Source organism: Passer montanus, unplaced genomic scaffold (assembly GCF_014805655.1).
Source record: "Passer montanus isolate IOZ18808 unplaced genomic scaffold, ASM1480565v1 scaffold3, whole genome shotgun sequence".
NCBI lineage: Eukaryota > Metazoa > Chordata > Aves > Passeriformes > Passeridae > Passer > Passer montanus.
Window position 1 is genome coordinate 12,403,514 of NW_024367707.1, and position 27,475 is coordinate 12,430,988.

The 27,475-nt window shown below is 34.3% G+C and overlaps 1 protein-coding gene across 2 annotated transcripts in view; it reads left to right on the plus strand.

Moving 5' to 3' along the window:
• Positions 1-27,475, plus strand: part of NLGN4X (neuroligin 4 X-linked) — a 161,960-nt gene that overhangs the window by 85,229 nt on the left and 49,256 nt on the right. The window contains exons 4-5 of one of the 2 annotated variants that reach the window (XM_039714477.1): positions 6,911-6,970; positions 10,472-10,624. In XM_039714477.1, coding sequence (XP_039570411.1) covers positions 6,911-6,970; positions 10,472-10,624 — 213 coding nt within the window. The remainder of the gene's footprint in view (positions 1-6,910; positions 6,971-10,471; positions 10,625-27,475) is intronic. The other variant, XM_039714478.1, reaches the window with a different exon arrangement.

Here is a 27,475-nt window from a genome sequence, read left to right on the forward strand (position 1 = left end):
CAAATATTTTTGTAAAAAGAAATAACATTTAGGTGTGTTTCTTTCAGTAAGCATACCATGTGTACACTATAAGTGTCAGTATTTATCTTCGTCATAGACCTATTTCTTCTTAAAATACATTGCTCACTTTCCAAAAATTAAGTATATAGGAAAACTTTGAAGTATAGTGAAAAATACCTTTTTATGTAACTGAAACCTATATGCAACATAGAGTAGAGAGTTGAGGTAATATAACAATTCCATATTTTTTATGCAATCTCTTTTTCAACCTCAGCATTTTCTTTTTTGACAGATTATTTTATTGGTCTGCTGAAACTATTTGAAAAAGCTTGCGAAAGAGCATTTTTATTTTTGATTTAATCCTCCCTAATGCATGGAACACAAGACTATAGGGATTTCAGCTGATCTTCCTTACAGTCCATCCAATTATAGATACCAAACAATATTGTCCTTTAACTTCCTTTTCTTGAAAAGGAACATTTCCTGGATATACAACAACATCTATGTGTTTTCTCTGGAATCCCAATAAATTTTTTTGTGTGTTGCAGCTGGAGTGATTAAGAACATGAATTCAATTTTATTGCATGTTAGTTAAATGTTGCTGCTTTACAGAGGTAGCACTTGCAACCCAAATGGTTTTGTTTTGTCGTTATTCACAGAATTAGAATAATGGCTACTTTAATCATGTGTCTTCTGCTATTCAGTGATAATATAGGAATTAAAACAAAACTAAACACATTTCATTCAGCCAAATTTAAGCAAATTTCTGAACTTTCTTTGAATTTCATGTTGAAAACTATGTAGAACAGTAGGTCTAATTCTTCATAAAATTAAGGATAGAGATGGCATCTAATTTATGGCTAAGGACTGCACTGACATCATCAAATATGGGTGTTTGCTGGAGTTATGCACATTGTTGATGTATTATAACTTAATTTTAACATGATTATGGGAAGGGAATGCCAGAAGATAAAAGTGATTTCTTTCTGGAAGGGGATTAGCTGTATAGAGCTTTTTCATGTGCATTTATATGTACATATTTGCTTACATGTGTACACCCACTCACAGTTACACACACATGTTGCAATTATTCAGTAAAGAGTTAAGAATAATAGTTATTTAAATCTAGATAATATGAATATATCTTTCTTTCTTTGATTAAATGAACAGACTTCCAAACAAGAGGGAAATAGATATATTGCTTGCCTTTATGGCCTTTCCTAACATAAGGCATCCACAGTAATTTCTACGTCATTTTAACAAGCTGAAATTCTAGGCAGTCATTTTCCTCCGCTCTGTTTGAAGTGTCAAATGCCTCATTTGATCTTTCTTCAGCTGCCAAATTAGAACTTCTTGTTACAACTATAAAAGCAGCTGGAGAGCCTTGGCCGAAGGGATGAGCCAGGTACAGTGTTATGGCAGCCAAACTGCACCAGTGATGGAACCCTTTTTTTGGACATGAAATGACTCAAGTCTTATACACTAGGTGAGACTCAAAGCCTAGCTTTCCAACCAGTCTTAGGTGAAATGCTGAAAGGAAATTTTGCTTTACTAATGCTCTCTTGAGACGGTAATGAACCGTTGACTTGACCTGATTGTAAAATTATAATAGTTTTCATGGGATGGAAAAACTCGAGCTTTAGAGTTCTATTAAAATGGCTGCATAAATAAGACATATTAAGACACTGAGATAATTACTATTAAATCCTGTATTAATCTGGTTTGAGCTGGAAATTTCCAGAAGGTTAAGCATGTGCTGTGTGAAACTGAGAGGTCATACAACTGATAATGTGCTGTGTGATTTCTGAAAACTGAGCCCTATTCCAAATTTAAATGGGGTGAAAAGGTATGTGACAGATGGAGCAATTGCAAATAAAAAGCAAAGAAATGGCATCAGATTAAGCTGTTGTGGATGACTTTTTGCTGCCATTAGAGGCTTCAGAGTGAAGACCTAATATGCAAGTGTGGTAAACTGCATGCATGGGACCTGCCTATATTACATATATGTGATTAATATTATCTGAATGGAAGAAGATGTAGCATAAACTGTCAATACAACTGGGACAACTTACAAAACCAGAAAATTTGCTTCTGAATGAAATTTTTGTTCATTATGCAAAAGAAATGTGAGCCAGAGGACATGCTTACAGCAGGGTGACTTCTTCATTTGTGATAGATTTGTGCATGGCATTGAGAACAAATCTGGGAATACAAGGTGACTGTACATCCATAGATAGATGGAATCAACTACTTTTTAATAGTTTATTAACACATCGATCAGTGTTTCAAAATCAAACCTTTTTAGAGATGTTTGCTGACTTAATGTTCACAACTGCATTTCAAGCAGTGCTTCTTACAGGGGAAGAAAAAATAACCCCCATGAAACCTTTCTCTGTAATAACCATATTGGCTGGAGCTGTTTTCAAAACAGCTTATATATATATATATACATATATATGTATGAAAAAGAAGCAGTTTCTGGCAGACAAAAAACCTTTGCAAAAGAGGTTTGGCAGAGTTCAGTAATGCATTGCACCATGCTCTTTTCACTCACAGTGAGTAGAATTGTAAGACAAATGGAAAGAGGTCACCTGGCCTTTAGTATATGCATTACAAAGTCACATCTTATTCTAGTAATTGTCATTAACAGTAAGATATTTTTTCTAAATTACAATGAACCTTTATACAAATGTATTCTTCAGTAGAGCTATGCTATCTACAGCATATTTAACATATGTAATTAAGTTGTCCCTAGCCTTGACTATTTGGCAAAAATATTTCCATCCTATTTATATTTTGAAGCATTTTTCTGTTACTTTTCAGTAGCATGAAAAGTGAAGTACAAACTTTACAAACCAGGAACTCTGGTCAAACACCAGATTAGTCAATAGAGATACTCAGGGAATTCAGTCTTTAATGCACTAGATCATTACTGCTACTGCTGGATCCTGGGTTGCTGTTGAAATTTACCATCCATGTTTAATGTGGGATGAATGAGTAAACAGTTCTTAGACTGCAGAAGGGACAAATCCTATAATACAGTGATTGTGTTTACTTGGTGTATGGGAACTGAAGGTTAAAATTGCTGCTCCTGTGATTTGGGATAACGACATATGAGATACGGGGAAAAAATTGTCCCAACCCTAAGCACTCGCAAAAGAAGCCCCAAAGCAGAGGGAAGTGTTGATGTGTGGGACAATCAGCTGTTGCAGGCGGGCAATTTTTTTTCTGAGGAATGGGAGTTTCTGAGTTATGATTCCATTCAGTCTCCAAGATTAATTCAACCTTAAACTAACCTTACAGTCATAGCAACTTTTTTATCTTATGACCAGGATTACCATCTTTTTTTAGAAGTTTGAGTACAAATGAAATGACATTTTGAATAAAAAAAATGCACAACATGGTTGGAAAATTCAAATTTTTACTCTCTGTATGAGAAAGTCTGAGGAGAACAGGTGTCATTGTTGGAATTATTTCAGTAGCTCCAAAACCACCTAAAATACTTAGGACCACTGCTTAAAAAATTATAAGAATCTTTCAAAAATATAAGCTTCCAGAAACATACTATTTCACGCTAACAGTATCACCCACACAGCTTGTATCAGAAATAGTGTGGTCAGCAGGACCAGGGAAGTGATGGTCCCCTGTACTCAGCACTGGTGAGGCTGTGCCTCAAATCCTGTGTTCATTTCTGGGTCCCTCACTGCAAGGAGAACATTGAGGCACCGGAGTGCTCTGTTATTGGAGGACAGCAGGGGTGGTGAAACATCTGGCCACAAGTCTGAGGAGCAACTGAAGGAGCTGGAGTTGTTTAATTTGAAGAATGTGAATCTCAGGGGACATTTTCTCACTCTCTACAACTACCTGAAAGGAGTTCATAGTGAGCTGGGGGTTGGTCTCTTTTAAAAGTAGCAAGGCATAGGGTGAGAGGAGGTGGCCTCAGGTTTCACCAGCAGGGGTTTAAATTGGATATTGGGAAAAACTTGTTCATGGAAATGATGGTCAGGCATTAGAAAAATCTGTCCAGGGAAGTCATTGAGTCACCATCCGTGGAGGTATTTAAATGATGTAGATGTGGTACTTTGGGCCACAGTTGGACTTGATCTTTTTCAGCCTTAATGACTACATGATTTTATGGCTGGTATGCACAGTATGAAAAAAGTCCAATGTGATAGGAGCGCAGAAACTTGGTTTGAGAACTTATTGATGTAATCCATCTTATGAGATGTCAAAATGAATATAAAATCCTCTCAAATTCAAGAATTTAGTTACAAAAGTGTATTCCAGTCAAAAATAGGAAAATTATTGTTTCACATCATATAGGAGAAATAGTATTCCCACTTACATTGTAAATAAATACATACTAAATTATAGTAATTTCTTCTGAAAAATATGTTAAAATGTGATATTTTACATCTTTAAAGAACATAAAAAAGGAATAAGGAATGTTTCAAATATTACAGATAACCTTATGTCACATACCTTGTTAGGTGATACATCTAATAGCATGATGTAATCATATTTTCCAAATTCTCTATTACAATTGCATTGTTTTTTCCAGAAGTACACTTAGCCAGTGCCACACTGGGAACCACACTAAAGAGAAAATCCTTGCAATATGTTACTGATATGTGTATTGAAGATTTTGGGGTGAGATAGTATCCAAATTAAAATGTTCTGGGACACAACTACTTCTTTCACTCAAAAATACTTGAAATATTACAGTCCTAATAATTGTACACAGAGTTTTTGTCTACAGGTACTGCATATATGGGATCATAGTGATTTTGATATTTTTTTAATTCATAGGAATAAAAATATGTGGTGTTTGATTTTATATTTGCCATTTGATTATCATATTTTTTATCAAACAATTAAAAGACTACCTCCCTGGGGAAACTAGTACTGAAATTTGTTATGTGCATTCATACTTGTGTCTATATGTATGCATTGCCTATAAATAGCTATTTCTCATAAATATTTTACATGAATCAAAAATAGTTTAAGGGCAAGGTTGAGTACTTCATTTGTTTCAATATAAAATTAACTATATTTGTGTATCACCTGAGAAAGTATTGCACCATCATTGGGCTGTAAGTAATTTGGAACAATATTGAATAAAAGAACAAAACATGGAGGGTGGCTGAGATTATGGCCCTGTATCTGTTACTTCTGAAAGAGAATAGAGATTGGAGAACATCCATATTTCATTAACAGAGATATTTTACCTACTTAATTATGTACTGGCTATATATAATGAATCCACTGGTGTACTGCATAAACAATATCTTTTGTACAACAGCATTGAAAATGAGGACTTTATATGGAGATAGAGTATCAGTCACTGCTTTTCACATTTTTGCTCATTAATCATCATCACTGCATACATAGTAGCAGTTCTTCCAGAAAATGCCTGTAGAAATTGTGTATCTGGAAGACAAATACACCAGTGCGCTGATCCCAAAACTGTATATATTTAAAAAGTTTAAATACTTTAGTAATAGTAAAGACATACTGTTTTACAATCATGGATTAAGATTTAATTGATGCCCTGGATTTGGAGCGATATAAATATAGTCAACAGTAGAATTTAAATAGCAAAATAAAAGAAGTAAATGATATTTATTTAAATATGTATCTGTTACAAATTTAGACTTCATACATAAGCAAGTTAAAGTATACTGTTCTTTTTCAGCATGTACTGAGAAGACACTTCAAAATAAAGAAAATTCAAGAAAATAATTATTAGCATGCTTAGATCATTTTTTCTTTAGTAGCTATGTTAATTTCTAAGCTAAATTATAAATTGAGTTTCCTATTCCTGTTTCACTCCTTATCAAGTAACTGTTTACATTACAGAGAGCTACTTGCTATGGGAGGAAGCACAGTATAATGGAATGCTGGGTGCAAGGATAGCTTGGTGTATTTTCATATTTTTAGTTAAAAAACAGAAGTATTGCCCAAGGATGAGGATGTTGAAAATATGCTTATTTCTTTTTACTCCCATAAGCACAAGCTGTAACACATCTGAGCATAAATATTTATGTGTGTGTGCGTGTGTGTGTGTGTGTGTGCATGTGTACACCTCAAAAGTATTTTAAGAAAGTATATTGAATACAAATTAAAACATATTCTTCACTAAATCTTTCAATAAAGAAATGCAAGTTCTTTATCATGGTAAGTAAATATTTTCAGTGAATTTCTAGGTTTTTCTAAAGAGCAGGAGATGTAGTATTTTTTCAACCAAGGTTGGTTGTGGACCAATTTCATTAATAGAGATTGACTCAACTCTGTTTCACTTTTGTTTACAGTCTTGTTTTAAACATCTTTTTGCTCATATGGGAAGCAATATTAACTTTTAAAGAGGTGTTTATGGTTTGTCTTGGTCGAATCAAGTTGTGTAAAACTCTAATGATCATTTTATTTACATTATTTGCATCCAAAATTCAGGTTTGTGGCTATTTCTTCATAAATTTTAATGAGGATGAATAAAATGTTGTTATTGAAGAAAGTAACTCAAGGCATTATTTCCTCAAGGTTACAGAACAGAATTAAAAAATTGCATTTCTTGTGTAAAAACATAATTTTGTAATTTTTAACATACTTTTTTGGTTTATATTATTCTTTTTTAATAGCACATTAATTTGTTTTTGTTTTTGAAGAAATCACTTTTAACTAAAGTACTGCATTGTCACAGAATATGATACATTTTTTCAAATATTTTCAATTTGTTCTTCTTGACATTTTATGTTTATGTGCAGTTTGCATCTTTTTTGGTTTTCACTTTCAAATGTAACAGATTTTGACATTTTTGTTACATTTTTTGTACTAGTGGTTTTTTTATTTTTGAGAACCTGCTGGTTTTGAATTCTCTTTTTTCCCTTTATTCCCCTCCTCAATATGATCCCAGGAGCCAACACAAAGAAAAGCGCAGATGATATAACCAGTAATGATCGTGGTGAAGATGAAGGTATTTTTTGTTTTTTCAAAGCCTGACCCTGATGCATGAACATAAACTTTTCAATTTTTGTTATACTAAGAATGATTATTGTTATTATTATTGCTGTTATTTCAACATGATTTTTAGTCCCTTATTTGCAGAAGCTCACATCAGTGTGCTTCTTTATTTTCTTCTTTAGAATTTGCTTTGATTGTTTTTCTTTTTAAAATATAAATTAGCATATAGATGACTGCAGTTCCTCCGTGACATAGGTGTAAAGTTTATTCCTAAATATATGTGAAGTGAGTAACATAAATGTTGTTTGAAACCACATATTTTTTCCCCTTTATTCTTTCTTAGGCTGAGAAAATGGAATTTAAAAACATGCATGTGCTCTTTTCCCTCCTACACGTTTTGTATATTCACTTGTTCGAAATTCATGAAAAAAGTCACATATATCCTTCCTTTCACTTCCACTGTTTCCCCAGTGCACATGCTGTACATTGATACAGTTGAATTGTGCTTTGTCTTTGCTATTTTTATTTACTTATTTATATTTTTTTTCTCACAGGATGTGGTTTATTTCAGGACACAAAAATAAAAGAAGCTGTTGATACTGCTTTATTGTTTTTTTTTTCCTGTAATCAGCTAGCTTCTGAGACATTCATTCTGACTCTGACCACATTCCCACTGAAATCAGTAACAATAATTTTCATTGACTTCTTTCAAAGTTGGACTGCGTTTCCTGAATAAAATGTAAAAGTTCACAGTGAAGTACCCGAAAAAAGTTTTAGATATAAATTATTTTTTTTCTTGTCTTGATGTAACAAATCTATTTAGTATGCACCAAAATAGAAAGTCATGAAATCTTCCTCTATTCTCACCCTTCTTTTTATTAAAGTTACATTGTCAGTTTACATGTATTTACCAAATTAAGAAAAAAACGTTTTCACATTAAATCAGAAGATAAATATCCTGGATAGTTTATTGGTCTGGCTTCAAAGCAGCATGTTTATGAATCCTCTCAGGCTTGACCAATCCAAAGTGTTATTCTATGTCTTTTTTCCTGTTTTTTTCCCATCTGACAAAATTTCAAATGACTTTGAAACACATGTCCTCTCTATTTCACTTAGAATCATACACAGAGCAGTGAGGATACTATTACTTCTTTTCCTGGGAGTTCAGGTCTATTGTATTACTCTGTTTGTATACAAAATACCATATTAAAAACCTCAGGTCTTTGATTCATGCTGATTGCCTTCTACTCCACCACCTTCAGTGCTGAATTACCCTCTTTCTTACAATACAGAAATACTGCACAGAGTACTCTAAAATTACTCTGTTGCTTTCTGATTATCAGCTTCCTATTTCTGTGCATTTTCAAACAATGGTAGTATCATTTCTATACCAAATTCTGAAGTTAATTTTAAAATAAAGGACAAATAACAGGCAAAACCAAAGTTGCTTTAAAAATAAAGATAAATACTAGATTATGAGCATATTATTATTCAACCATTTTTAAAATGTATAAAATGTTAGGATTTCATGATTAACAAAGATATACACTTTGGATCTAAGCATATAAAATATCAAGCTTTTTTCTTTTATGTTGAAAATAATAATAATGTTCCCATTGAAAAGGAAAGGGAAACCTTCTATTGACTTCAGCAGTGAAAGATTCAACCCTGAGGTAGAATAAGGTAATAAGAAAAGATTAAATGCAAAAAAAAATTGTACCATGAGATTTTGGGGAGAGAAGGGAAAGGTAATTCAGCAACACAAATTATTACATTAAATAATTGTTGGTTTCAGATTTTTTGAGGTCTTAGCTGTGCCTTCAGAGAAGAAGCACTTATCTACTTTGTTGAAAATGCTGACAATAAAAAAAATACATAGACTAGAATGCATCTCATTGCTTTAAATGATCTGTTTAATTGCTGTACTACTCTTATAGTCACAACAATTAAAAAGATCTTATCACAAAAACTTTTGTTCATCTGCTCAAGTACAATGTTTCAAATACAACATATAAGGATATATCTTTTTGTGGAAAGGAGGCAGAATCAATGGCAAGCCTTAACTCTGACAAGTAGATGGGTGTACATTGCTGGACATTCCTGAATTCAGCTGGAAATTTGTGATATTTAAAGTATACACATGAGTAAAACAAAAGTGGAACACAGGAATATGATAGTTAAAATTTACCTTTAAATACGCTCTAATTAGTTCCACATATATAGTTCCACTGACTATCTGGTATCTGATTGGTGATCACATTTTTTATCTCAGTATTTCCTAATCAACCTGAGGGGAGGGAGGATGTTTGGAAGCTTTTCAAATGTAGATCCCTCTCCTGTAGGTATTTAGCTCAGCTTTTTCTTTGTCCACCTCCCTTCTCCATTCTTCAATACATTCTTATCCAAAAGATTTTTTTCAAAACCTGGTTGAATAATCAGAAACTCTGCTTTTCCCTGTGTGTTGTGCTATATACTTGAAAGAAGTGCTCTGATTCCATGCAGATAGACTGAATTATTTATAGAAGATTTGTATATCTGATGGTAGTTTGCTGAATTGCCTTCTACTTTATAAAGGAGCTTAACCTATCTTCACTGTTTTTGTAGAGAGCATAAGTTCCAGATTTAGGTACTCTGAATCATCACTGGCATCAAGAGCTGAACTTTTTAGATTAACCTGCTCCCAAATATACCCCAGTCACTGATTAGAACATTCTTAGAACTCGCTATTAAATATATAATATCAATTTCATTTAACATTCTTTTAGAACTTTTTAAAATGTTGTCAGTTTCATTGAACTTTCTTTTAAAGACCCAGCCGTTTTTCTTTTTAAAAGTAGCCAGGAATTTTCTACCTATACAAAAGATCATCAATACCATTAACTCAAGGTTGTTCTTTGAGGCTTAGCTGCTACCAGACCAGGAAAAGTGCAACACAAAAGACATCATTTGATACAAAAAAATGTGTGCCATAAATTCACATAAATCCTCTCTGTTAACTCCTAGGCAGTTTAAAAGAAGGAACAGTCTACTATGTTTTCTTCTACTAGAACAGTTAGATTTTTGCTATTATCTCTTACTGAACTATTTGGAATATAATTTCAATAATTATGTCCTATAAGAAATGGGAAAGTATGGATAATTCCTATAATTTTATTATTAGATGCACAGATATTACTATACTGGTATAAATTTGAATCCGAGTGTTCTAAAGAAACCAAGATTATTTCATAATTTGTTTGTTTAGGCTTTAAGACATTTTTACTAAAATTAAATTTCCTGTAATGCCGAATGCATTTGAAGTGAGACCATTTTAGAGGAAATAGTATTTGAAATTTTAAATTATAAATATTAGGCTTGTAGGATGGTCCTGAACTGTGTAAGCTAGTATAGGGATGATGACATTGAAAACATAGGAAGTCATTAAGACTATTGTAAACACTATTAAAAATTACTAATGCCATTTTCCTTATTTTTTTATTGCTTTATTGTGTTTTCCTTACTTGCATTTTTTCAGACATTCATGATCAGAACAGCAAGAAACCCGTTATGGTCTACATCCATGGCGGATCTTACATGGAGGGTACTGGAAATATGATTGATGGCAGCATTCTCGCAAGTTATGGAAATGTCATTGTTGTCACTATCAATTACAGGCTGGGAGTTTTAGGTAAGTGACTCTTTTCTTCATAGAAATATTTGCAAATAAATATTTGATTACTGAATTTTTCCACTGATCAATCATAGATATTTTGCTCAGTTTTGATTTTAAAACTGAACAATCTCCATGATGGATTTTGAATTCTGTTCATTTTTTAATGGAAACTGGGCTAAACTACATTATTTTTGACAACTGCCTTTACCTTAAAAAGAAATTGACTGGAAATGTATAATGTTTTGCTAACTGGTATATTTTTCTTAAATAAGTTCTATTCTATGTTAAGAAAAATAAGAATAAAGTCAATCAAGAATGGCTCCTCACAGTTTTTAAACAGTTGGCAATGGCAAGAAGAAGAAAAATGTTATTTTTTATCTATATTTACTAATATTGTGTGCAAATTATTTCTTAGAGATACATATAAAAAATAAAGGCCATATACACACATATACAATCCATAATCATGGTGCATAGCATGTTCCAAAATTTTGTCCAAAATAAGGCTTATTTATTTTTTGAGGTTCTGCTTTTCTATAGAAAAAATAAAATCTGAAAAATGGCAGAAAATGGCAGACATTAGAAATAATTGTTATCTTAGTGAAAAAGCTTATGGTTTTTATAGAACAGAATACAGAATGCTCAAATGCCCATATTTCTGGCATTTTAGATACACAGGGTAAGGTACAGTAATTTTCTTTGTGTGTCTTTTTACAAGGACTTATGATCTTTTTTTCTTAATGCAAAGCTGACCTATTTTCATGGTAGGTACTGTTTTGGAACTCAGAAGTCTTCTGTTGCTGCGTTATCTGTTCATGCTGTTCATGTTTTTCAACAATTTTATAGTTCATGAGAGTACTGAGAATTTTTTTTCTTGTCCCCAATTTTGAGAATTCATTAAATATAAAAGAGTATTTTTTTCTATGGTGAAAAGAGATTTAAATTTAAAGCCAGAGATATAAACATATATCTTGGTATATTTATGCATGCAGTCTTGGTACTCAGAAACACCCAAACAAACAAAAAAAGCCCTGAATAAACAAACCAAACCAAACAAAAAGAAAACCCAAATCCCACACAAAACAACAAAAACAAACAAAAAACCAAACAAACAAACAAAAGGACAAGAAAGGAAGAACTGAAGACACAAGAAAACAAATTGCTGCTTTGGTTGTTGTCAAACAACATGTATACCCAGAATCTTGTTAGTTATTTTTCTGTAAAAAAGATTATTTAATGCACCTCTTTAAAAAGTTTTATCTTGGTTTTTTAAAACTAACATTGTTGAAGGATACAAATAAGTGTAAACCACTATAAGTGTTTTAAAATGTTTCATTGTCCCTCTGTATTTTATAAATCTGAAGGAAAAAGTGCAATATTTGCCTCAGTGAACTCCTATTTTATGTATTTATATTGAAATCAAACAAAATAGAAGAGTCAGAATGCTACTTTTTCATAATTGTGCAATTCAGGCAAAAAAGCACAAAACAAGGGCATTTATATGAGAAACAGAAAAGTAATATTAGTCAAGATTTTAAATGGATTAGGAAAACCACATATGTGTATTGACATTAAATATTGCTTCTCAACAGTGGCAAATGTAACTTTCAAGTCTCTATGGAATTTATTCTTTATTACAAAAGTCTGTGTTTGAATTAGAAAAACAGAGGATATTCAGAAAATGTGTATACACTTAAAAATCAGAGGAAATCTGTTTTATGAACATATTTACATTTTTTCCTCCTGGGTGAAATGTAAATGTGATCATTGAGAGCTCATTAGGCTCTCCCTGGACATTGGAAGATATTAGGTGAATTCCATGTATTTTTGACTTGCTTCATGCGTTAAAAAAATGAAAAAGAAACACACATTTCTTCAGAAAAACAACCCTGTGTAAAACAAACATGACTATTCATAAGAGTTTAAAAAGTAGTGTAATTTTATGACATATGGTTTGAATACTAACAATATTTGTATCCCTTTCTTCTAGTCTGGGTTACTGGAGGTCATATTTCTGTAAATCTGGTGTGTTTCAATGGTGCTTGATTTGTAAGTGCATATACAAAGTCACATACAAACCTGTTAATGACAGAGGTGTGTAATTCTATTGCTATTATCTCACCCTGTAATGAAGGGATATAGATCTAATTGACCTCAGTGCTGAATTGCTGGAGATGCTAAATTCCTCTGCAAAATTCACTTGAATTGACATGTATACTGGATCTTATACTCTCCATAAATGTTAGTATTGTTCTTGAGACACATTAAATTATTTTTCTTTCAGTCTATAGTGTGTCATTAATAGCAGTAGATAGATAAAATATTAGGACCACACAGATAACCACTGGATGATCTTAGACAAATCATAGAACCAAGAAATGGTTTGGGTTTAAAAGGATCATCCTAGATCATCCAGTCCAATCCTGATGCCACGAGAAGGGACATCAGTTACGTCAGGTTGCTCAAAGCTTGATCCAACCTGATCTTGACCACTTCCAACAATGAAGCATCTGCAATTTCTCTAGGCGACACTGTTCCAGTGTCTCCCCACCCTCATAATAAAAAATTTCTTTTGCCCCCTGTTCTGCCACTGTAGGCCTGGTTAAAAGTGTCTCCATCTTTCTTGTAGGCACCCTTTGTATATTGCAAGGCTATAATAAGGTCTCCTAGAAACATTTTCTTCTCCAGGTTGAACAGTCCCAGTTCAGCTTTTCTGACCATTTTTGTGGCACTCCTCTAGATTTTCCTTAACAGGTCTGTGGCTTTCTTGTTCTGGGGTCCCCAGAGCAGGATGCAGCACTCCAGCTCGGGTTCTACAAGACCAGAGCAGAGGGACAGGATCAGCTCCATCAAGCTGCTGGCCACACTGCTTTTGATGCAGCCCAGGATGTGGTTTGTTTTCTGGGCTGAAAGTGCATATTGCTGTCTCTTGCCCAGTATTTTCATCCACCATTATCCCCAAGCCATCTCATTCATCTGTCTGTAAAATACTGGAGTTTCTTCCAAAGGTGGTACAGGACCTTTCACTTGGCTTTGTCAATCTACTTGAGGTTCCCACTAGTCCACTTTTCAAGCCTTTCAAAGTCCTTCTACATGGCATCCCTTCCCTCTAGTACATCTGTGGACATAATCTTTGTGATGTCCACACAGGTCCTGCTGGTGCACTTAATCCCACCGTCTATGTCCTTCATGAAGGTATGAATAATATTGGTCCCAGTATGAACCTTTAAGGGACACCACTGGTTATTGCTTTGCACTTGGATATTTATCTGTTGGCTGTAAATTTTGAGTACATGGCCATTCAGCCAGTTCATTATCCATCCAACGGTCCATCCATAAAATTCATATTTCTTCAATTTATTGTCAAGAATGTTATGGGGGATCTTATCAAATTTCTTAAAAGCATCCAGGCAGATAACATCCAGTCAATAGCATCGACTGTTCTTTGCTTGCTGCTGATGGAGTCACATTATTGTATATGGCCTCTTATTATTGTAGGTAAGCCAGACATGATTTGCTCTTGGTGAAGCTATGATGCTGTTTCTAGTCACATTTCTGTCTTGCATATGCTTCAGTATAAATTCCCTAAGGATTTGTTCTATGACCTTATTGGGTACGGAGGGGAAGCTGACTGGTCAGTATTTCCCAGGATCCTCCTAAGTATCCTTTTTAAAACAGATGTGATATCCCCTCAGTCACTGGGGCCTTCCTCAGATTCCCTGGTTTTTCAAATGTAGTGGAAATTGGCTTAGTGTCTGCATCTTTTATTTCCCTCAAGACTTTTTATTGGGTCCCATGGACTTCTGTATGCTCAGGTTCCTCAGGTGATCTGAAAAGGGATCTACTACAATGGTGGAGACTTAATTCCCCCAGTCTCTGCCTGAAAATTTGGGCATTTGACAGATGTAGGAAGAGAGATTACCAGTGAAAACTGAGGAGCAAAAAAAAAACAAACAAAAAGTTTTAGTACCTCAAACTTCTCCATAGCATTTTTCAATAGTTCTCTTGTCTTATTTATTGTGGGAAGTACATCGTCCTTTTCTGAGCAACAAGTCTGTAAAAGCCTTTCTATCCAGTCTTCATATTCCTTGTCAAATTCAGCTCCAGCTCTGCCTTAGCTTTTCTAATCCCATCCCTACATAACTGGACAGCACCTTTATCTTCTTCCAAGGATATATGTCCTTGGTTCCACTTCCCCAAAGAATGGATACAACTGAGAAATTAAAAATTCTGGTCTAAAGTAAATGAAAGGACAGACATCTGAGTCAGAAAAGACCCTTTTTAATGTAGGTAATGTAGATGTAACATCATGACATTCAGAGTTATAAAACATTTTAACTGAATCATAGAGACAAACATTTTCATGTCTATCTTTTCTCCTTGCATAAAGGTAAAATATAAGTCTTTACATTGTGCACTGAAAAATTTTTGTCTGTAACTCCAAAAGTACTCCCTGTCATAGAGGACTGCAGAGAAGGTCTGGGAATAATTTTCTCATCTCTCTCTTTCTCTCTAAGTAGCACCATGACAAAATAGCAGACAGATGAGACCAAGACTTTCCAACTTTTTAAGTATATCTCTCTTTCCTTCGAGTTTTACAATTTCCTCTAACTTCTAGATTCCCAAGAATGCATGCAGCAATAATGTGAATTGTTATTTAGAAGGCCATATTTTACCTTTAAGTATAAATATGCATTTATCAAAATGCATTCCATGGATAGGATACTTTTGGGATAAAAAATTAAAATATTTACATTTTTCTTCTACTTTTTGTAGTGAGCACTGTTTGAAGGATGCTGTGGTGCTGTGCTGAGTTTAATTATTTGTGTACTTCAAGGCTTGTGAGGATCCTGCCTCTGCCCAGCTAGGCAGTTTCTGTTTTTACTCATACCTCACCACAGCGATGACTGAAGATGCTACTGCAGCTAGAGGAAGCTGCTAAGTTGTCCCAGTGTGAGCCAGTGCTCCTGTATACTGAAAAATTCAGTACTGTAAAACACAGAAGTACTAAATCCCACAGTGGTCCCCAACCCTCATTACATGCTTTTAGCATTGTGTAACTTTTTATTATGCATAGAAGTTTCTCAAAAACTGAGTTGAATTTTCAAAACTTGAAGGCTATTTGAAGAGCCCCAACCCTCATTACATGCTTTTAGCATTGTGTTTTTATTATGCATAGAAGTTTCTCAAAACTGAGTTGAATTTTCAAAATTTGAAAGCTATTTGAAGAGTTATCTAACACAATTAATAGAGATTTATGAGAGTGGGAGAGAAAATAGACATCCTAATTAAACACTATATGTTATAGTGTTACAAAAAATGGAATGGTTTGAACTACTTGACTCACTCAATCTAGATACTGCTCAATTCCTCTTTATTATCTACATTCTTATTTTTTCTGGATATGCTTTTAGAAGTAGCAACATCTTTTCAACACAGCTATAAGCACTCTTTTAGTGTCTTTTTCAGGATTATGTTGCCAGGAAAAATACAAAAGAGGGATTTATGTTTAGTGGTGTTTTACAGAGACATGACCTGAATCATCTCTCTCATGGTGAGATTTCAATCTGCAGAATCTCTGTTTAGATTGTATAACAGCAGAAAGTAAACCTGACAACTCACCCTCCCTAGAAAAAACAAAAAATCTAAAACCAAACTAAAACCTCAAAGCAATAAAATCAAAGTCCTGTAATATTTCTTCATGCAGTTAAATTCAATCACAATGTTACACATTTTTAAGAAAAAAAGCTTAAGCAATCTTCAGAAAAAGTTGCCATATTCAAAGAGGAATGGTCTTGTTTGACAAAACCAGAGATGATTTCTAGAAATATTAATCAGGCATTTGGATGCCAGAATCTTACTACAGAAAAACAAGAAATGCAAAAGCTGAGATGAATTCTAGAAAAATGAATGAGATATTTTGGGAGGCAGAGATAACGGAAACATCTACTGCAGTAAAATGAGACACACTAAGAGTTCAGAACTGTAAAACTGACTTGGCATTTCCGAGTCCCCTTGCAATTTTCTTCTTCTTGAAATTCTAAATCATGCAGATAAAATAGACTATCTCTCGTCTATCTGCCTTTTTGGCAATAAGCATCCATTTTAAATACTCTGTCTGAAAAGGCTAGACTTCCTTTTAGCTGAAATTATATCCACATGCAATTATAATCTCTATAAGTAATCCTATTAGACAGTGGAATATAAATCAAGTTTGCAAGGAAGCTCCATACATCTTCAAGTTAGTGAGAACCTTAACTTGTTCTATTTCCCTGGGTACCTGTAGTGCAAGTTGCAACACTGACACAGTGTATGTTGTAAATGAATTGTTTAGGATTTGGCTTTCCATTCCAGCTGAGCTGCATTGTGATCTATTCTATTCTATTCTATTCTATTCTATTCTATTCTATTCTATTCTATTCTGTTCAGCAGTAATCAAATAAAGCATGCACTATGTGACCCCATGGCCCAGATTCTTGTGTACACTACTCTACAAGATGTTGAACCTTATCTTCAATTGTGTAATTGCTGCACAGAGTAACTCTGTATTTTAAATTCTGTTATACAGATATCTGTTTCCTTTGTGCCTCTGGACAGCCTTCTCTATCTATTCTATTCTATTCTATTCTATTCAGCAGTAATCAAATAAAGCAAGCACTATGTGACCCCATGGCCCAGATTCTTGTGTACACTACTCTACAAGATGTTCAACTTTATCTTCAATTGTGTAATTGCTGCACAGAGTAACTCTGTATTTTAAATTCTGTTATACAGATATCTGTTTCCTTTGTGCCTCTGGACAGCCTTCTCTACCTCAAGTGTGTGTGATTCCACTAGAATCACAGGAAACTTAAGGTGGTCTCTGGTAGAAAAGGCCAGAGGTAATAAAACATGGGAATCACCTAGGAGCTGGAGTGTGCTAAGTAAATCAATTTCATGCTTACACAGAAAGGAAGTTTATTTAGACTCATTAAGGTTACTGTGATCGTTTCTATTGTTGAAGCCAATACAAACTTTTCTATGTTGCCTCACTCACATCTTTACGCTTCAAGCAGACTTCCTGGCCAGTTTGGTCTCTCATGTTTCTTCTTAGTTGGCTAACAATTTGTTAGCTAATGTCATTTTTCATAGCTGTTTTCAAGTTCAGTATAATTCCTAAATTCCCAGAATAACACCTCTTTTCCCCACTGCTATTAATATATTTTTGTAAACATTGCAAATATGATCTTTAATTCTTTTATTTTTGCTTTTGGTAAAATTTAGATTTTTCCTACATTCTAATTATATTATTGCAGTCACAGAAATTGTGTTTGTGCAAATGCAGCTTCTAGGCTCTATCCATACACCATTTGATTTATACTTTTCCATTTCAAATATCAGAAGCAACAAATGCTTAAGTAACAGTGTCATGAGAATCTATGTGTAGACTCATAGAGCTTCTAAAATTAGGTACATTGTTTGTTGAAATGTAATTGTCAAAAGTGGAATTCAGCAAGAAACTTTTGACAGAGAGTTCCATTTACCTAAATGTAGCAAAATCCAGTTACTTTAGGCTTGATGGATTGACCCAGTTGACTATGACAGTAGAGCTAGAGCATGGTCTTATAAAATAATTTTTATCATAGCTTATATAGTAAAACAGATCACAAAGCTACAAGACAGTGTAAAAGGTCCCTTTGGGCCTGATCTGTGATCCAGTTACTAACCCAATGCATGATGTGTTTACCCAGCTGTGTGCTGGACATGTTATCCAGAAAGATCCTCTGAGAGACATGCTTTTAATACTGTTATAAAGACTCTGGCTGACTAGAATAAATACATGTTAAATCTATTATTTTGTAGGAGACAATATTTTATACAGAAATTAGAAAGGAAAAAAGAAGAGTGTAATTTAATCTAACCACCCCTTAGAAATGAGCCTTTTAACATAATCAGTGTGTGTGTATGAGTTAAATGTCATTATGTTGTTCACAGAGTTAAATGTCATCATGTTGCTCACATAGAGACAGGGGAGCATCTTGCAGTGGTTAAAAGAGTTACAAGATGCATGGTTTCACCAGCTCTTGGAAGAATAGCAGAAAAAAAAGCATTTTTTCCTGAATTACTTTATACCTCCCACATAATTCCTTGCAATTAGAGCTTGGCAGACACTGAAGGATCAAAATACCTTTACTGCTTTACAATACCTATTCCCACAGTATATGAATATGCAGTACAGAGAGCTAAAAACATGCTTCAAGTGTGGTTTTGGAGTTTTAGAACACATAGATTTTTTTTCTTTAATATCTCCAAAAGCCTCTGTAAAATATCTGAAAATATTGGATGAATAAAGCTTTCTGGTGATGGATGTTAAGTGCATTCTTCAATAGATATCTGCAGGTAGAGGTTAGCAGCTGAAAAAGGCTATCCATTTTCATCTTTTCACTTCTGATTTCTAATTGAAAATTATGTCTTCCATTTAGGAAATCAAAACAACGTGTCCTTTTGGCTTTCATTGGTGTCAAGTCTCCTGTGATAGCACTTGTTCATTTAAAGCTCACATTGATTAGGAGAAAGCATAACAGTGCTGGACACAATAAAATTACTATTGAAAAAGTGAGAAGGACAAAATGATTTAAGAAGTTTCCATTTTTCTGCTCCCCATTTTTACACCATCTGTGGATTGTATTATATATGTTTCCTAAAACTAAGTATCTCCACTTTGGGATCTGGAGAAAGGTAAAAGAAATAAATACTTCAGAAGAATTTTAGAGACAAGAATAAAACCAGAAGGTACCTAAGTTTCATCACTTGTACAGTCATGATTTGCATAAAGTCATGTAAAGAAACAAAACCAATTTCTATAAATATAATGAATAATTATGTATTTTCATTTCTTTTAGAAATGTTAAATCAATGCTTAACATTTACTCAGCTGTGTGATTTCTTTTGAAACAATTTAAGTATGATTTTTCACATTTCACTTTTGTTCCATGTAAAACAAGTTGTCTGATTGCAAACATTTGTGCTCCTTGAAAATATTAGCAAGTAGGTATCTAACTGCATTATGTCTCTGTTATAATCTGGTCTGTAATGACTAGTTGTGTTTCTATCAGAAGGTATTTCGGCCAAATAAGAAAGTAACAATAATACATTTATTTACAGAGATTGTCTAGCCACAATCAAGTATCACATTGAGACTAATTAATCGTGAGAAAAAAATCATGCCTTTATACTTTCAGTGGGATTGCATTAGTCCCCAGAAATACATAATCAATGAAAATCTTCTTCTGTTGAGAATCTTTCAGGGAGAAATACTGCCATTAAAACTTTATGGTTTTGATACAGATGACTTAGCTACTGTAAACTTCTAACAGATTTGACTGTAAAGCTCCTTAACTTCTGTCTAGTTTTCCTTTTACCAGAAAATATTGAGATAATTCCTGTTTCTTGGACAGAGGGGGAACAAACCAAACCAGCAACCAAAAAAATACCACACTTTCTGCGTGCTATTTTTATGTTACTGTGGAAAGTAGGAGGAATCAAACACACATTCTGCCCTAGATTGTTAATTGTTTTAAATCAAGGACTTAGATTAGTCCTTGATGAAAATACAAGGAATTCAATTCTGAATATCCTTGAAAAAAGGGTAGCTTACAGATGTTGTACTCCCAAAATAGAAGAGAGAAAAAGCTATGACTCATAAGATCCTAATTTCATCTTTACTTTTTCCTTGCTCTCAGGAGAAATTACATTGCTTCAATTGATGACTTCTCAAAGAAGCAAAAGATTTCTCTTTTCTGCTAATGTGCATTACAGAGTGATAAAAAAAATCTGTTTTTTTATAGCAATAGAGTGACAGGAGAATAATAGCTTTTTTCTATACAATCACAACCAGGAGCTCATGGCACTTTGTATCTGCTTATATATATGCACATGGTCTCTACAATGCTAGACTCAAGATTGTTTCTTTCTGAAATGGTCTTCATTTTCAAATGCTGTTAATATGTTTTTAAAGAAAGAATATTTCAATCAGTTATCTTGGTGCATGGAAGTTTCTGCTGTTATTCAGAATGTCAGAATTTAAATTATTTGGTTATTTTTTCAGGGAAAGCAAAAGGGGGCCTTGGTGAAAAACCATTTCTCTTATGCATTTGAGCCCTAACACCCACTTTGGTGCCATCCTCTGGATGGATTCAAGGGCTTTCACATTCTTCTTAAATCACGGGGCCCAGAACTGTACTCAAGGTGAGGCTGAATGAGGTGGGATAACTGTCTGGTTTGAGCAGCTGGTGATGCCCTCCAGGATGAACCTTGTCCTCTTGGATGCCCAGGCACCTGCTGACTCCTGCTTAGCCTGCTGCTGACCAGCATCCTCAGATCCCTTTCTGCAAGGCTGCTCTCCAGCTGCTCCTCTGCCAGTATATACGTGTGTTTTTTTCATGTGATCTTAGTCAAGGCTCAGTTGAAATGCAAGTTAATTTTACTGAGACCTTTGTAGTGCCTGCTGAAGCCAGATAGTTGTGCCTGTGGCTGGTAAGAGAGAATAAAATCCAGCTAGACTTCTACTTTTCAATAAGTATCAGTAAGTTTCAGATTCATCTTTTAGGCACTTTAAAAATCTTAAAAAAAAAAAGAAGTTATTTAATAATTAATCTTCATAAAGAATGTTTTTTATTAAAAATACTTTTCCCCCTCTATGACCTTCATAGCAAATATGTACATAGGGAACACTTACAAGAAAATATTCCAGATTTACTTCAAATATAGTCTTCTGAAAGAGAAACTTTATGACGAAGAAAAAAATCCATTGTTCATACCTGCTAAAATAATACAGATCTTTTGCTATTATTTCTTCTTCATAACTGCATGCAATATATTCAATAACCTGTGGGACAAATTTTTCTGACATTCATGATTAAATCCTACAGCTGTTTAAATCAGTAGGACTTTTGTCTTTCAATTTAAGGTATCCAGTTTTCCCTTATAGATTTTCTTCCTTAAAATGCAATATCTTCTTTTATTGCAGAGAAGGTCTTCCTTTCATTTAATAACTTGAATCTGAAATAATTTGCAAAAATCATAAGAGGAAGCAAATCACTCCAACAAAGAAGTATCTCAGTCTGGTAATCAGTTAGCTATATAGCTGAATCATTGAGGACAAATTGCTTGCATCTTGGTATCTGCCAAAAGATGGTACCTAAAAGAAGACTATATTAAAATTCTTCTATCTGGAAACACTTTCTATGTCATCTCAATGAAGAGAAATTTCATTTAAAAACATAAAAAAGACTAGTCACCACAGAAGTTCTAAATTGGTGACATTTTACCCTTTCCACATTTAATTTGTTCTCCAAAGGCAGTACTCAGAATGTAAACCCTGTTGATAAACCCTGCCTAAAAGAAATGAAACTGTTGTCTTAGAGAAATAATATATAGAGAGGTATTACTTTATAAATCCTAATTAATTACCTATGTATTTTTCTATTTATAAGAAGAAGTAAATAGAAGACAAGGTCAGAAAAATCCTATCATAGATTCCTAGAATGGCCTGAGTTGGAAAGCACCTTAAAGGTCATTTAATTCCAATCCCCATGCCACAGGTAGGGACACCTTGCACTAGACTAGGTTCCTCAGAGCCAGATCCAGATTGGCCTTGAACACTGCCAAGGAAGGGGCATTCATGGCCTCTCCAGGCAATATGTTCCTGTCCCTCACCACCCCCAGTAAAGAATTTTTTTTCTAATATCTAATCTAAACCTACTCTCAGTTTGAAACCATTTCCACCTATCCTATCACTTCATGCTCTTGTAACAGTCCCTCTATATCTTTCTTGTGGGACACAATTAGGCCACACCAAAGCCTTCCCTTTCCCAGGATGAGTAATCCCAATTCTCCTGATAGGAGAGGTGCTCCATACCTCTAATCAATTTAGCAGCCCTCTTCTGGATTGACTGCAAAAGATCAATGTCTTTCCTGTGCTGGGGATTCTGGGGGGAGTCTCACCAGAGACCAGAGTATAGGGACAAAACCACCTCCCTCAGCTTGATGGTCATGCTTCTTTTGCTGTATCCCAGGGTATTATTGGCTCTCTGAAAGGCAAGCACACATTTTAGGGTCATGTCCAGTCTTTCACCTATCAGCACTCCCAAGTCTTCTTCACAAGGCTGAGAAAATAAGAACTAGTGATGTTGTCAAATATAGTTGGACATATTTGGAATTTAATATATTTTACTGAAAGAACTTTAGGAAAGAACTGAGCATCTTCCCTTTTCTAGTAAAATGAAACATGCTTACTGTGGCTTATAGGAAAAGCAAAACTGCATAAAAGAATTCTTAGCAGGGTCTTTGGTTAGTCTCACTGATCACTACCACATTGCATTGGTTAAAGTGTACTGAAGAGTACAATAACAAAAGTTAGAGTCAGCATGTGTCTGAGAAAATTGTGATTTTCTGACTTTCCTTGTTTTTAATTTGTAAGGAAACCTGTAGGATGATCTTGAACTCTACCACTATTGAAAAAAACTACATCCAAATCAGTGTGCTGTAAGTTTATAGTCTAAATAATTGTTTTCCATTTTTCCTGGTGTATTTTTCTTGATACTACCCTGAAATAGAATAATCAATCAAAATCACTTACGGCATCCTACGGCATCCTATATGTGGCAAGTCTGACTGGCAGATGTTAAACAAATTTGTTTATGTTGCCTGTAAGCAACTACCTGTACTGTAGTAAACGAGACATTTTAGAGAATTTACAAAATATGCCAGAACATTGGACTGTAGGCAGTTTGCCCATGCAACTTGAATCCTGAATACATAGACTCTTTTAAAGTGTGGGAAGTTGCACATTTCTCTCATGCCTAGGCATGCAAGATAATAGTCTGGAATATTCATAAAATATATGGGAGATGTACTGGAAGTGCTGTCAGAACTTTAGTGTTGAAAAAACATCAAGGAAGCAGTGCTAATAGATAAAAATTACTTTTTTTGTCTTCTTGAATACATTGTGAGCTACAGTTTAGGGTGAAACACAGAATTTTGAACACTAGACACCCCAAAAGTTATTATATATTTGCTTCTATTGTTTTATAGTGGTTGTGAGATGGAACATTATTAAATGTCTTTAAGTAGAATTTACTCTACGAGATAAAAAGTGTTCAAAGAGGTTGATTTAAGCAGAACTGTGAACCTTGTGTATCACTCAGGGGATTAGGAATCAGACTACATCATCTTAGATAAATCTGTTCATTTACTGACCTTCCTCACCGAAAAATGTGTATACTTATGTTGAAAATGAATATTAGTGAAGTAGCAAGAGGTGGAAACTTCATAGACATTCAGAATATCAATGGTGAATTCATGAATGCAAGTGTCATTCTGTAATAAGTAATGACTATTTGAAAACAGCTGCTGCAGAAACCTTCTACATGATCAACACAAAAGGCATGGACAGAGTCAATTCCCTTTAAAAAAAAAAGACTTCAGTATGTTGTCATGGTTTCATCAAGCCCCACTCGGCCGCTCACTCACTCCTGTACCTGGGAGATCAGGGAGAAAACAGGAAGGATAAAAGCCAGAAAACTCATGGGATGAGATGAAGACATTTTAGTAGTGAAAGCAAAAGCCATACACACAAACAAAGCAAAACAAAGAATTAATTTGGTGTTTCCTATGGGCAGGCAGATGTTCAGCCTTCTCCAGGAGAGCAGGGAGCCATCACATGTTACAGTTTACAAACACCATCATTCCAAATGGCCTCTCCTTCCTCCTTCTTCCATCCACTTTATATGCTGAGCATGATGTCATAAGGTCTAGTCTATTCCTTTGTTCAGATGGGGTCATCTGACCCATCTGTGTCTCCTCCCAGTGTCCCTTGCACCCCCAGCTTTCTCCCCAGGCTGGCAGTAGAAAAAGCAGAAAAGGCCTTGGCTCTGTGTAAATATCACTCAGCAATAACAAAAACATTTCTATTAACCTTTGTTCAGCACAAATCCAAACCACTGCCCCATACCAGCCATTATGAAGAAAACTAGCTCTATCTCAGCCAAAATTGGCACATATATCTATTTTTTAATTTTTTTTTTTTTTAAAGTATCCATAGGTGACCTTTTATACCATATAGGATTATTGAATTCAATAGGAAATTAGTTTAAGAAGTTTCCAGTTTTGGCCAAGTGAAGAAAACATACTCTTAATACAAATGGAAATATTTTAATCTTTCTCTAACTTTCTCCCATCTTGTTCAGTTACTAAATAGAAAACAAGTATTTCCTTGAACCTACACAATTTATTTTTCAAATAAAATTTAAAAAACCATAATGTTGCTAAGCAGAATGTATGGTTTGCAGATACAGTGATTATTAAAATACTGGCCTTTAAAATAATGTGATCCTAATAAAGAAGAGAAGAATTGTTGAGTAGAATGTTAATTTTTTCCTACGCCACTTTTACACATTTTTTCATATTTTACACAGTTCTCTATTTTTTTTTCTACAGTGGAAATAAGGTCCAACATTTCCAAGACCAGCTGTTACAAGAAATTTCTTCTTGCATGAATGTTTCCCTTGGGCAGTGACTCTTTTCTGTCCTGTAAAATAGGAGATTTCCTCATTAAAGTAACACTTCAAATATTGAAGCCTCTAAGACTAGTGCAAAAATAACACATTTTTATCCCATAAGACCAAGAAATGGCTGAATGATGCATGAATGTTTCCCTTGGGCAGTGACTCTTTTCTGTCCTGTAAAATAGGAGATTTCCTCATTAAAGTAGCACTTCAAATAAAGCCTCTAAGACTAGTGCAAAAATAACATATTTTTATCCCATAAAACCAAGAAATGACTGAATGCCAATAAGTATTCCCTATTTGGAATCATCCAAACTTATGAATACTTAAGAAACATATTTAACACTATTCACTGTTTAGCTCAGGGTGAAAAAAACACCACAATATGGTTGCTCCATTCTGGAGTGGAAGAGTGATGTCTTATGTAAAGCCATAACTCCTGAGTCTCAATTCTGTCAAGAACTGTAATTTCAAATAGTAATTGCTCTGTTTTTCTCTATTCTTTTTATTGTTGTTGTATTCAGCTTTAATTAGAAGTTACACCTCAGTCATGACTTAATGTGGAAATTGCAGATCATATGAAGTGTTTACTGACTTTGAAACCCCTGCAAAATCTTTGACCCCTGAATTTTTTCTTCTCCTATTTCCCTATTAATGATAGATTAGGGCACAGGATAGGGAATTGGGATAATTTGTCTTGCATTGCGCAATGAGTAAATCAGAGTTAAAGTTCCTTCTTTAAATCCATTTTAACAAAAATGCAACTCTGGACTGAGAGACAGCATATCACACATCTGATTGAAAGCAGTTTCTGTAGATCATAGGTGTAGACTCCAGCAAAGTCATCATTTTACCTATGGCTGCATTAAAACTGGCATATGCAATAGAACAGAAATGGTGTTTTGCAGCCTGAAGTTTAGAAATACCATGAAAGAAATAGAGTCCCATTCTTAGATACTTCCAATATAATAAATACAAATTTCTAAAAATACACAACAGCATCAGAAACTGTGCAAGCCATGTTCTGTGGTCATGAGATTCTTTGATCATCTGCTTCTCATATCACTTTTTTCTGAAAGATACTGTTGTAACTTTGTAATATTTCTCATAATGTCTTCTTATGGTGCCAGGTAGGTTGTGCATATCCCTGAAAAGACGCTTAGTCAAATACAATCAAAATGATCATGAATGTAAAACTTGTAAAAAATGAAAAGACATCCTTGAAATGGTTTGATTTTTTTTTTCTGCGGACCTGACTATGCCTTAATTTATTTCACTGCATATATTTATTCTGTGTAGTGTTTTCAAAGTAATACTCAGACCATGTTAAATAATGGATACACCAGTTGCAGTGCAAAACAGAAAAAAAAATATTTAGAAGTCCAGTATTTTCATCCATGAGCTCCTCTTGGTGTATTCTATCTCCTATGCCACATAAAGCAGTAATCTTTGACCCATTGATGCAGGGACATTAATTGTCATATTTCCTGAAGTTGATTGCTTTCATGTATTCCTGCTATTTATACCATGTATCTTTGTTCTTCCTGGTAACCCAGGGATCACATTCAAATCCTTTTAGTCAGAGGTGGCTGTTTGGTATGTATGAGCATCAGACGTGTCTCGCATACTGCTGGAGGATGAAAGGGCTGAAGGTTGCCTTTGACACGGTTTCAAGGTCTGATTGCACATTGTGCCATAATCATTTTCTGAAGCTCGCTGTGTATTTTGCACATGGACTGGCTGGCCAGTTATATTCCAAGGGATGATTGGCTTCTAAAAATAGGAGAATTACAAATAAAATAGGAAAGAGCAAAACTGAATGCCAGGAGCAGAAAAAGTACTCAGATGCCAGGTAAAGAAAAGGCAGACACAACCAAGTTTGAAGTAGATAATCACCACGTGGATTTGATGCAGAATTAGGTGATGAGGGTGAAGATGAAAGGACCTCCAATTGTTAGAGTATTTATTAAGTATGAAATTATTTTTAAGTTACGTTTGAATATCATGCCCTTTAAGTTACCATGCAAATTGCCTCCTATTGTTGGGGTGGTTTTTTTTGGTTTTTTGTTTGTTTGTTTGTTTGTTTGTTTTTTAAATTGATTAATTATTTAAAGTTTCAGTGCTTTTGTATGACAGAGGCTGAGCAACAAGAATATCTGAATGAAAGCTGTACACTGAAGGGAAAGCTTACAATCTGTGACAGAGGTATTGTGCATGTGGCTGTCACTCAGGTGACATACAACTTGTCCAGTAAAAGTGTTTCATGTGTTTGGAAAATAGTCTGATCTGGAAAACATGGTCTGTGCCAAGAATAAAGAAC